The 12128-nt window shown below is 49.6% G+C and overlaps 1 protein-coding gene across 2 annotated transcripts in view; it reads right to left on the reverse strand.

Moving 5' to 3' along the window:
- LOC115111615 (tetratricopeptide repeat protein 28-like) overlaps positions 1 to 12128 on the reverse strand; it is a 226208-nt gene that overhangs the window by 6888 nt on the left and 207192 nt on the right. For both annotated transcript variants that reach the window (XM_065011559.1, XM_065011558.1), the window contains exons 10-16: positions 10883 to 11012; positions 10275 to 10493; positions 8653 to 8812; positions 5279 to 5419; positions 1046 to 1190; positions 731 to 910; positions 20 to 549 (exon numbers count right to left, since the gene is read on the reverse strand). In XM_065011559.1, coding sequence (XP_064867631.1) covers positions 20 to 549; positions 731 to 910; positions 1046 to 1190; positions 5279 to 5419; positions 8653 to 8812; positions 10275 to 10493; positions 10883 to 11012 — 1505 coding nt within the window. The remainder of the gene's footprint in view (positions 1 to 19; positions 550 to 730; positions 911 to 1045; positions 1191 to 5278; positions 5420 to 8652; positions 8813 to 10274; positions 10494 to 10882; positions 11013 to 12128) is intronic.

Below are 12128 nucleotides of genomic sequence, written 5' to 3' on the forward strand. Positions count from 1 at the left end.
CATCTCCTGGCCCACTCACCCCAGCACCACCAGTTTGACAGGCAGCCTCAGGTCCAGTATATCAGCAGCGGTAAGTAGGAACTCCTGCAGGGGAGGGCTGTCACAGATACTCTCTGCGTCGCTCCCATCATCCTGCAGGTGCAGGCTCTCTGGGATGGTGTAGCTGCTCCCAAACGAGCCCTTCCTGCCCCTGCCTCCGCTGCCTCTCCTCCCTCCCCCTGCCCCTCTCCCTCCAGTCCCCGCCCCGCCGGGTACACTCTCTGGGTTGGGTGTGAGCACCAAGGCGGCCAGCTTCCATGAGATGTGGGTAGCGAAGTGGGCACACTCGGCCTGGGTGAGGGCACTCATCACCCTCTCCTTGGTGGCAGAGGATCCAGCCAGGGGCTGGCAGCCCAGCAGCTCAGACACCATGAGGGCCTCCTCCTCGGCAGAGGGCATGGGCCCCCACAGCCAGCGGTCCATCACAGACGACGGCAGACGAGGGTTCCCCACCACCGCCGCCATGGACACGCCCCCGCAGGAAGCTGGCCCCGCCCGCCGAGAATGACTCTGAGGACACATTGAGAGAGGCCGATGATGTCAATGATAGAATGACTCTGAGGACACATTGAGAGAGGCCGATGATGTCAATGAAAGAATGTAACAGGAGCTTGAGAGTGTTACTAACAGTAACTAAAGAAGGTATGTCATTCAAATAAAAGCCATTGTGTCATTTGACTAGGATGTTGACCTTGGAGATGGTCCCCATGCCCCGGATGGAGGGCACAGCGATGAGGCTGAAGCGTTCATACAGGTACTCATTAGAGGAGCTGCCCTTCAGCAGGGCGAAGGGGATGAGGTACAACTCCCCCTCCAACACCAACACCAGCTGTCTGTGTCTGCCCACGGGACCACTGGAATGCATCAGGCCCTGGACAGGGAGAGATTAGTATTGATATTATAATTACTATAGTATAAACACTACCTCTCTCTCTTTCTCTGTCCCCCCTCTCCTTTAAAATACACACACGCCACACACAAACTGGTCATGGGCACATATGCTCACCCCTTCCATGGGTGCGATGAGCAGGTCGTAGAGGGCACGGAGAGGAGGTTTGCTGAGGCTGCTTGGTCGGCGGGGCAGAGAGGAGCAGCCATCTTTGGCTGGGGACATTGTGTTACTGAACAGGCTGGTCATACTCTGGCAGCTCCTGCAAAACACACAAACACAGTGCTCATTTCATAAAGAGCAGCACTCTAAACTGTTTGAATAGAGAATTGGTCATTACGGCTATTCACACTGGCACATACGGCATAGCGGTGTTAGGCAGGTGACCAGGCACACACGCGCGCACACACACAGTACTGGTAATGGTCTTTCCAGTTGAGGAACTGTGCCTAGAGCCAGCCAGCCTGCCGCAGAGTGCTGCATCAGAAGTCCCCCCTGGTGAGATGCAGCAGAGTCAGCCACAGCAGTAGTTCCTGTGGGCAATGTATTAATGGCACAACACTGTACTGCAGCATGGCACGGGGGGGAGTGATACTACCCAGCACATTGACTCCTGATGTCCTGTCTCTCTTCCTGTTTCTGCCCTTCATAATGCTCTCTCAGACCTGGACTAGAGAGTCCACTTCAGATCCCCTTCACATTCTAAGTCTCAATGGAAGAATGCACAGTTATATTTTCTGTTCTGAGACAACAATAATAATCATTTGTGCTTTTGAGACAATATACATGTCCACTAGATGGCGATGTGGCTCTGTAGCACTGTGGAGGGGAGTGTAGCGTGATAGACTCACTGCAGGAGAGGGAGGGAAAGTGACACCTCCCTGCTCAGGTGAGGTGAGCTGTGTGATGAAGAGAGAGTGATGGCTCCCTGCTCAGGTGAGGTGAGCTGTGTGATGAAGAGAGAGTGATGGCTCCCTGCTCAGGTGAGGTGAGCTGTGTGATGAAGAGAGAGTGATGGCTCCCTGCTCAGGCGAGGTGAGCTGTGTGATGAAGAGAGAGTGATGGCTCCCTGCTCAGGCGAGGTGAGCTGTGTGATGAAGAGAGAGTGATGGCTCCCTGCTCAGGCGGGGTGAGCTGTGTGATGAAGAGAGAGTGATGGCTCCCTGCTCAGGTGAGGTGAGCTGTGTGATGAAGAGAGAGTGATGGCTCCCTGCTCAGGCAAGGTGAGCTGTGTGATGAAGAGAGTGATGGCTCCTGCTCAGGCGAGGTGAGCTGTGTGATGAAGAGAGAGTGATGGCTCCCTGCTCAGGCGGGGTGAGCTGTGTGATGAAGAGAGAGTGATGGCTCCCTGCTCAGGTGAGGTGAGCTGTGTGATGAAGAGAGAGTGATGGCTCCCTGCTCAGGCGAGGTGAGCTGTGTGATGAAGAGAGAGTGATGGCTCCCTGCTCAGGCGGGGTGAGCTGTGTGATGAAGAGAGAGTGATGGCTCCCTGCTCTGGCGAGGTGAGCTGTGTGATGAAGAGAGAGTGATGGCTCCTTGCTCAGGCGAGGTGAGCTGTGTGATGAAGAGAGAGTGATGGCTCCCTGCTCTGGCGAGGTGAGCTGTGTGATGAAGAGAGAGTGATGGCTCCCTGCTCAGGCGAGGTGAGCTGTGTGATGAAGAGAGAGTGATGGCTCCCTGCTCAGGCGAGGTGAGCTGTGTGATGAAGAGAGAGTGATGGCTCCCTGCTCAGGCGAGGTGAGCTGTGTGATGAAGAGAGTGATGGCTCCTGCTCAGGCGGGGTGAGCTGGGTGATGAAGAGAGAGTGATGGCTCCCTGCTCAGGTGAGGTGAGCTGTGTGATGAAGAGAGAGTGATGGCTCCCTGCTCAGGCGAGGTGAGCTGTGTGATGAAGAGAGAGTGATGGCTCCCTGCTCAGGCGAGGTGAGCTGTGTGATGAAGAGAGAGTGATGGCTCCCTGCTCAGGCGAGGTGAGCTGTGTGATGAAGAGAGAGTGATGGCTCCCTGCTCAGGCGGGGTGAGCTGTGTGATGAAGAGAGAGTGATGGCTCCCTGCTCAGGCGAGGTGAGCTGTGTGATGAAGAGAGAGTGATGGCTCCCTGCTCAGGCGAGGTGAGCTGTGTGATGAAAGAGAGTGATGGCTCCCTGCTCAGGCGGGGTGAGCTGTGTGATGAGAGAGTGATGGCTCCTGCTCTGGCGAGGTGAGCTGTGTGATGAAGAGAGAGTGATGGCTCCCTGCTCAGGCGAGGTGAGCTGTGTGATGAAGAGAGTGATGGCTCCTGCTCTGGCGAGGTGAGCTGTGTGATGAAGAGAGAGTGATGGCTCCCTGCTCAGGCGAGGTGAGCTGTGTGATGAAGAGAGAGTGATGGCTCCCTGCTCAGGCGAGGTGAGCTGTGTGATGAAGAGAGTGATGGCTCCCTGCTCAGGTGGTGAGCTGTGTGATGAAGAGAGAGTGATGGCTCCCTGCTCAGGCGAGGTGAGCTGTGTGATGAAGAGAGTGATGGCTCCCTGCTCACTCCCCCCCCCCCCCCCGCGACCCCCTCTATCCTGCCCTCCTGGTGGCCCCAAGCAACTAGCTCTCCTCCAGCCCCCTAGCACGCTCCAGTCTCTCTCTCTCAGGCCCTGGAACAGGCCACCGAGGGAAAGCCAACAGACTTTGTTTGCCTAACAGGAGGAGTGTGGGGGTCAAGTGAAGAAAAGGTGCAGAGGGATAAAAAAAGAGAGAAGGTTTGATCAAGAGGAAGGGAAATAGTAAGAAGAAAAGGCTAGAAGCAGAAGGCTAGGAGGTCAAGGGTATGTTCAGTGGTGCTTTTCTCTGGGTGCAGGTTGAATGGAATGCATGTCAATAAGAGAGACAGACAGGAAGAGACAGTTGGACAAAGGTGTATATGTCCACTACCAACTCTTCACTAGGATCCAACTCAGTTGATTCAATCATCTAAATTCTATTGCACCAAACAAGCCGACAGACACCTAGAGAGGCTATCCTGACCTTCCTGTCTGTGTGTTTATACGTTTACTGAGCTTTTCAATAGAGTTCTCCTTAACCTTTATACAATGCCTAGGAACATCTGAGAGAAGAGCTCTGTTAGTCCTTAGAAAGTGAGATTACAGATTAGGTAGTCTCTCGTGGACAGATGCAACATAACTGGTATCGTAGCGTCTGTCAACATACTGTGGGATGCGACAACTAACGAGGAACTTTGTTCATTTGATCACTGATCATTTGTACAATTACGCAAGATTTTAATTCTGGGTTTCCAAGATTAAAGATGAGGTGACTTTTAACCTATCAAATTAGCTAGCTCCTGTATATATATATATATATATATATATATATATATATATATTAACTTTAGTAGCTCTCTCTAAAGATTGATGAGGTCAAAGATAATGTCAGACATTTAGACACCTTGGCACAAACTATACAATCATACCTTCACGCTCCAAATCCCTGTCTTTTACCTTGTTCTTCATTCCATTGTTGATATAATATTTTTTTGTAATGTTTTTTTTTCTTCTAATAAAATCTATTCTCTGAATTAAAAGTCATTGAGGTAATAATGTTGCTCTCTCACGTCATCAGTCTTCACCTCAGACAGCGAAGGGCCATGTTGATGAGGAATAAAATAGGAGAGACCTTGAAAGCCACATTTTATCATAAATATAAAAACCCCAAAATGTATGACTTGAAATGACAATGAGCCTTTATTCATTTTCCTCTGCTTTAGTGAGATTGACGAGTGGCTCTTAAGCACAAGGGGCTTCATGATTCAGAAATAAAAAATCCAAAATAATGAGTGGATTATTACTGGCAACCCATTAAAGAGGCTTAATGAGCATGGAGACTCAATTACAGCTGGAATTACCCTCTCATCAAAGAGGAGCTCAACTGGAGACGAGGACAGAGAAACACGACCCAGACACACACACACACACACACACACACACACACACACATGCATGCTTAAACACACACACACACACACACACACACGCATGCTTAAACACACACACACACACGCATGCTTAGACACACTTGCATACAGTTCATGGGCACACACATAAACACACACTCCTAATAGTCTAATGAAGGCAGAGAGCTGATACAGGCTTTTCCAGCTCTGCCCTGCTCAGCCAGTTTAATAAAGAGGATTCACATGCCTCTGTGATGGCTAAATAAAGGAGAAAATACTATTTTCCCCAGAAAGCGAATTATTCAAATTAATTCCCCTACCAAGCCAGATCCTCTCCCTCATCAGATAGCTTTCTTATTATGGAAATGTGGGGGAATTGGAGATGAACAATAAAGGTTAACTGGAGGCCAGTGTCTCACACAGTGTCTGTCTCACCTGTTGAAGAGGTTGTTTCTGGACACCATGCGGAGGAAGCCTGTGGGGTCAGTCACAGAGTTGAGTTTGTTGTTGAGCTCCTCAAACTGCTGGTCCAACAGGTCCCCTGCCTCACTCTCTGTCTCACTGCTGGAACAACCCCTGAGAGAGAGAGAGAGAGAGAGAGAGAGAGAGAGAGAGAGAGAGAGGGAGGGAGAGAGAGAGAGAGAGAGAGAGAGAGAGAGAGAGAGAGAGAGAGAGAGAGAGAGAGAGAGAGAGAGAGAGAGAGAGAGAGAGAGGGTGAGAGGGGGAGAGATAGCGGTGGAGGGGGGGTTATACCATTAGACATACAGACTGCATGCACACGCACACTCTTATTCACACACACACACACCCGTCCAGTACAGTTTCCCAGGCGTGGTCCAGGAAGGGTCCTAACAGGAAGCAGAATTAAATCCTCTTTTTCATATGCTGCTAATGCTGATCGAGCCAGCACCTAGCAGGGAGTCTGTTCTGTTCTTCCATCCTCTACCCCCTCTGTATCTACACCCCTCCTCTCCCCATACACACCTCTCTTGATCTATCCATCAATCAATCCCTGCCCCCCTCTTTTACCCCCACATCTCATCCAAACTCCCCTCCATCTTCCTCTGTCAGCTCACTGCTCACAACGGTACCAAGTTTAACCATGGGAACTGTTGCTCTCATCTAAGGTCAGACGGTATGGGGAGATGGGAAGTGGGGAAAGATACTCTATGGTTGACTGGATTTATTGATGAAGACTGAGGAGACACAGTCTTCCCAAATATGGACGCTGCCCTTTTCTCTCTGCCTCCCGCTATCTTCCCCTCACACTCCCCTCCCCTTCTCCGTATCCCTCTCTTTATCCTCTGTGGAGAGTGAATGGGGCGGTAAGTGGTGCCATATTGTGGCCAGCCAGGCGTAGTGGTATGTGTGCTGCTTCCCATTGGAGTGGTAAATGACTCAGTAATGGGGCAGGAGGGCATGGCAGGCCGGTGGAGTGAAGGTTGGCAGTGGGCACACAGGCTGTCCACTATGGGCTAATTCTTCATTTGAGAAACATGTGCCCTCATGCAAAATGTAGGTTAATGATAGGGAACATTTGAGTGGAAGTTCAATGACACGAATAGTCGCCTGAAGTAAACCTGCAGTTTGATTGCTCAATTAATTAATTTGTCATTAACTATACTTTTTTCAAAGTCACTTCACATTCTACACAGTCTAACAAGTCTCCTCCCATCCCTCTGTAACTCACTCCATCCATGTCCCCCTGTATCTCACTCAATTTATGGCCCCCTGTATCTCACTCAATTATTGGCCCCCTGTATCTCACTCAATTTATGGCCCCCTGTATCTCACTCAATTTATGGCCCCCTGTATCTCACTCAATTTATGGCCCCCTGTATCTCACTCAATTTATGGCCCCCTGTAACTCACTCCATCCATGTCCCCCTGTATCTCACTCAATTTATGGCCCCCTGTATCTCACTCAATTATTGGCCCCCTGTATCTCACTCAATTTATGGCCCCCTGTATCTCACTCAATTTATGGCCCCCTGTATCTCACTCAATTTATGGCCCCCTGTATCTCACTCAAATTATGGCCCCTGTATCTCACTCAATTTATGGCCCCCTGTATCTCACTCCATCCAATTCCCCCTGTATCTCACTCCACCCATTTCCCCCTGTATCTCACTCCCATTAATTTCCCCTAAATCTCACTCCATCCATTTCCCCCTGTATCTCACTCCATCCATTTCCCCTGTATCTCACTCCATCAATTTCCCCCATATCTCACTCTATCCATTTCCCACTGTATCTCACCCATCCATATCCCCCTGTATCTCACTCCAATCATGTCCCCTGTATCTCACTCCATCCATTTCCCCTATATCTCACTCTATCCATTTCCCCCTGTATCTCACTCCATCCATTTCTCCCTGTATCTCACTCCCAATCATGCCCCCTGTATCTCACTCCATCCATTTCCCCCTGTATCTCACTCCATCCATTTCCCCCTGTATCTCACTCCATCCATTTCCCCTGTATCTCACTCTATCCATTTCCCCCTGTATCTCACTCCAATCATGTCCCCCTGTATCTCACTCCATCCATTTCCCCCTGTATCTCACTCTATCCATTTCCCCCTGTATCTCACTCCATCCATTTCCCCCTGTATCTCACTCTATCCATTTCCCCCTGTATCTCACTCCATCCATTTCCCCCTGTATCTCACTCTATCCATTTCCCCTGTATCTCACTCCATCCATTTCCCCCTGTATCTCCTCTATCCATTTCCCCCTGTATCTCACTCTATCCATTTCCCCCTGCATCTCACTCCATCCATTTCCCCCTGTATCTCACTCCATCCATTTCCCCCTGTATCTCACTCCATCCATTTCCCCCTGTATCTCACTCTATCCATTTCCCCCTGTATCTCACTCTATCCATTTCCCCCTGTATCTCACTCCATCCATTTCCCCCTGTATCTCACTCTATCCATTTCCCCCTGTATCTCACTCCATCCATTTCCCCTGTATCTCACTCCATCCATTTCCCCTGTATCTCACTCCATCCATTTCCCCCTGTATCTCACTCTATCCATTTCCCCCAGTATCTCACTCAATCATGTCCCCCTGTATCTCACTCTATCCATTTCCCCTGTATCTCACTCCATCCATTTCCCCCTGTATCTCACTCTATCCATTTCCCCCTGTATCTCACTCTATCCATTTCCCCCTGTATCTCACTCCATCCATTTCCCCCTGTATCTCACTCTATCCATTTCCCCCTGTATCTCACTCCATCCATTTCCCCTGTATCTCACTCCATCCATTTCCCCCTGTATCTCACTCCATCCATTTCCCCCTGTATCTCACTCTATCCATTTCCCCCAGTATCTCACTCCAATCATGTCCCCCTGTATCTCACTCCATCCATTTCCCCCTGTATCTCACTCTATCCATTTCCCCTGTATCTCACTCCATCCATTTCCCCCTGTATCTCACTCTATCCATTTCCCCCTGTATCTCACTCTATCCATTTCCCCCTGTATCTCACTCCATCCATTTCCCCCTGTATCTCACTCTATCCATTTCCCCCTGTATCTCACTCCATCCATTTCCCCCTGTATCTCTGCCTTCCTCCTTTCTTCAGCTCCATCTTCTTCCTCTCCTCGGTCAGTGGGGGCAGGGAGCAGTTGTTTTTTTAGACAGGTAGCGGGGTCCTGTCATCACCCCCCACAGGGGCACAATGACTCCCTGAGACAGCATACAGAACAGCACACTCTTCTATGAGCATCAGCCTGTCTCCACCCTATAGAATGGTATATTTAATCTGGGCTCTGAGTGTGTGTGTGTGAGTGTGTATGTTACCTGCTGTAGTAGGACTCTACACCCAGGACCTCCCGAGCACTGGCAATGTGCTGCTCCAAAGATGAGCCGCTGGCCACACCCCCTCCCCCACCCTCATGGAGGTCTGGCCCGCCCTCTGTCACGCCCTCTCCCAAGTACACCTCATGGAACTTCAGGATGCCTGGGAGAGAGAGAATGAGAAAAGGAGAACAAGCTCAACATATTGGTCACATCACATTACGTCATGATGCACACAGCACTGTTGGACCTATTACACTACAATGAAAGTGTAATAAAAACTGTTTAGTTGACTTCACTTTAAAACAGCCCAACAAACATGTTAACAATAAGAGACCAAGTTACGCTACACGTACGATCTGCACATCTGCAGAGCAAAATGAATAAAACAAATAATGTTCAATAAAATATAAGAGTGGCTGTGCCATCTGCTCCGTGCCATGGGAGCTGAGATGTTGGGGGAGAAGGGAGGGAGGAGGGGGGAACTACCACAGCAGTGGTGGTGGTAGATACTGAGTGTGGGGGTTGAGTTTGGCTTTGAATGTGTTCAGATCTGTGAGTTGGCAGACAGGCTGCTCACCAGTTAAATGATTAGAGGAGTCCCTTTACTGACTAAGGGTTATTTTACCCAGACCCTGTTCAGTGTGTATGCCAGCAGTATACGAGTGAATATGCCCGGGAGAGACTGGGACAGAGCAGAAGGCTAATTACAGGACTGGTAGCCTCTCTTAGCCTCAGGCAAAAGGCAGCTCTTTCAACCTTTCATTCCCCTCTGCAGTATTACACCCATCTATATGACTTCTGTTAGGGAGGGGTCAGACACCCAGCTTTCATTCCCACTTTGTTGAGTAGGGCTAAAAGAGAAGCAAGGACTAGCAGTCTCCATGGCAGGAAGAGCTGTCAGTCAGGCCAGAGCAGTGACTGGGCTTCACAGCCTCCTCTATTATCTTTGGTGTGTGTGTGTGTGTGTGTGTGAGAGAGAGAGAGAGAGAGAGAGAGAGGCTATATAGTCTCACTACTCAAAACTAAAGAGAGCAAGAGGGAGAGAGGGAGAGAGAGAAAGAGAGGCTACTCAATACTCAAGAGAGAGAGAGAGAGAGAGAGAAAGAGAAAGAGAGGCTACTCAATACTAAAGACAGCACAAACTAATGCACAAAGCTTGTTCGTGTGAGATTGTGTGTGTACGCACAGGAGTATGTGTGTGTGTGTATCCCTGTTGACTTGTTTGTGCGGATGTTGATTGTGCAAGTGCTCTTTGGCTTTGTCACTCTCGGTTACCATGGTTCATTGGCAGGTGCCCTGGGGGGTGAGAGGCCAGGCGGGGTGGCACTGCCAGCAGTGGAGTGGCAGGTGGCGCTGCCGCCTGTTAAAGAGGGCTTTCTTACCCTCGCCCGCCTCTGAACACAAGCCATGCCTTCCAGGACTCTCAGCTAAACAAAGCACAATCATGATGAAATTCACTGTTTGAGTGAGTGTGTATGTGTGTGTTTTGTGTCTGTATAATGTGTTGTATAACGTGGCATAATAGTTTCTACAGATTTATAGTCCCTTTACCCTTATAGCTCATTGTATCAGCACACAGAGGAACTGAGTTAGTTGACATACGCCTCCCTCTCAGGTCTTACCTGCTCCTGGAGCCAGCAGCCAGCTGTACAGGTACCCAGCAGCCATGGAGAAGTAGAGCACCAGGGCCCTCTGGCTGTTCACCGTGTCCAGGATGTGCTCCACTGTGACTGGGGTGTAGGGGTCTGAGTCCTGCTGGCCTGTCTGCCTCTCCACCAGCAGGTCAGCAAATGCTCGTGTCCGACCCCGCTCTGCCACCGCCAACGCCTCGTCATGGTGGCCTGGCCGGAAGACGGTCAAGGGTCAATATTGTATTTTTTTCAGTTTCTTTTTTTAATTGAACCTTTATTTAACTAGGCAAGTCAGTTACCGCAGCCAAACCCTAACCCAGACGACGCTGGGCCAATTGTGCGCCGCCCTATGGGACTCCCAATCACGGCCGGTTGTGATACAGCCTGGAATCGAACCAGGGTCTGTAGTGATGCCTCTAGCACTGAGATGCATGAGATGCAGTGCCTTAGACCGCCGTGCCATTCGGGAGCCCCAGTTCATTATGGAGTGGTGGATTATTTATTTTTTACAGAAGACACAAATAAAGATGGAAATAGAGCAGAAGAGCAATCAAAAAGAGAGGTGAGCAATGGACAAAGAGAGTGTAAAGTGTGAGAACCTAGGCTGACGAGGACCCTCTGGAGCGCCTGATAGGAGGACGTCTGCAGGTCAAACAGAGACAATTTGTAGTCGGTGCTGTGCTGGGCCTCGTGACGAATGGTCTCAAACAGTGCAGACGCTCGGTAGAGCTGTAAGACAAATAACACAGAAAAACATCAGATACATCCATATCCCTGTTGGCTGTAGAGCTCTCAGAGAGTTGCAGTAGAAGAGTGACGCCACTAGATGGCAGCAGCCCCCATCGGTGTAAATGATGTTTGATATCTACACTGCTACCCCTCTCCCTCTTAACCTGATCAGTCCCAAGCCAAATCAGCCCATCAGTCCGGTCACTAATTTCAAGTATCTGCTTTGGCAAGCTCTCATATTTAGCCTCACATTGAAGTGCTCTGTTTTTTTCTTTTCAGGACAAAATTATTTGACATAAAAAGTTACATTCATGAGTTTTATTGACGCTGACTTTTAATGTCACTCGAACAATGAGATGTGCCAAACAATAACCTGATTAAAAAAAAGTACAGTAAGTACAGAAAACTAGTCATTGACAACTGTGTGGAGTTTGTGACAGTAACTATGTGAATTTATTAAGCTCAGGTAAACATCAGGAACCATCACAATGCAATATTTCTGCATGATCTCCTTTGAAGAAAAACCCTTACATTCTAACGAGTCCTGCGGCATGTGAGCGTCGTAGAGCAAAACAAATCCCCTCGGATGTGTTCGTGAGAACCTTTCCACGGTGGGGTCATAATAGTCTGTAGCTTAAACCGTTTCGGGATGTCTCTTGGTTTCACAAACTGCACTCTACCTCAGCCTTCGTCCATAGCACAGGCCTGCGGCTGTCATGGGCGGCTCTAGGACGAATTGACGCGTCAAATGTCTGTAACAGACTCCTGGAAGTCTGTAGCTGAATCAGGCAACTCAGATCAGGCAACTCAGTCCAAATCATGGTTCTGTGATATTGGGCCTGATGGACACAGCTCTGATATTCACCTCAGCTGTCCTCCCGTCTCATCTCAAAGATGCTCCACATCTTTTCTCTGTTCAGTCTCAGACACTAACAATCAGGCTGGAGAGGGAGAAGAAGAGGGAGAGACAAAGGTGGGAGGGCAGACACAGTGTGGGCGGAGGCTGTGCTGCCAAGCCAATCAGGAGTGCTGATTCATGGGAGTTGTTATTGGTTTCCTATTCCTCTTCTGTTGGCAGGCCTTCAAGAAGACTGAGAATGTTCCACCTCCACAGCC

This window comes from Oncorhynchus nerka, linkage group LG27 (genome assembly GCF_034236695.1).
Source record: "Oncorhynchus nerka isolate Pitt River linkage group LG27, Oner_Uvic_2.0, whole genome shotgun sequence".
In the NCBI taxonomy this organism is placed as follows: Eukaryota; Metazoa; Chordata; class Actinopteri; order Salmoniformes; family Salmonidae; genus Oncorhynchus; species Oncorhynchus nerka.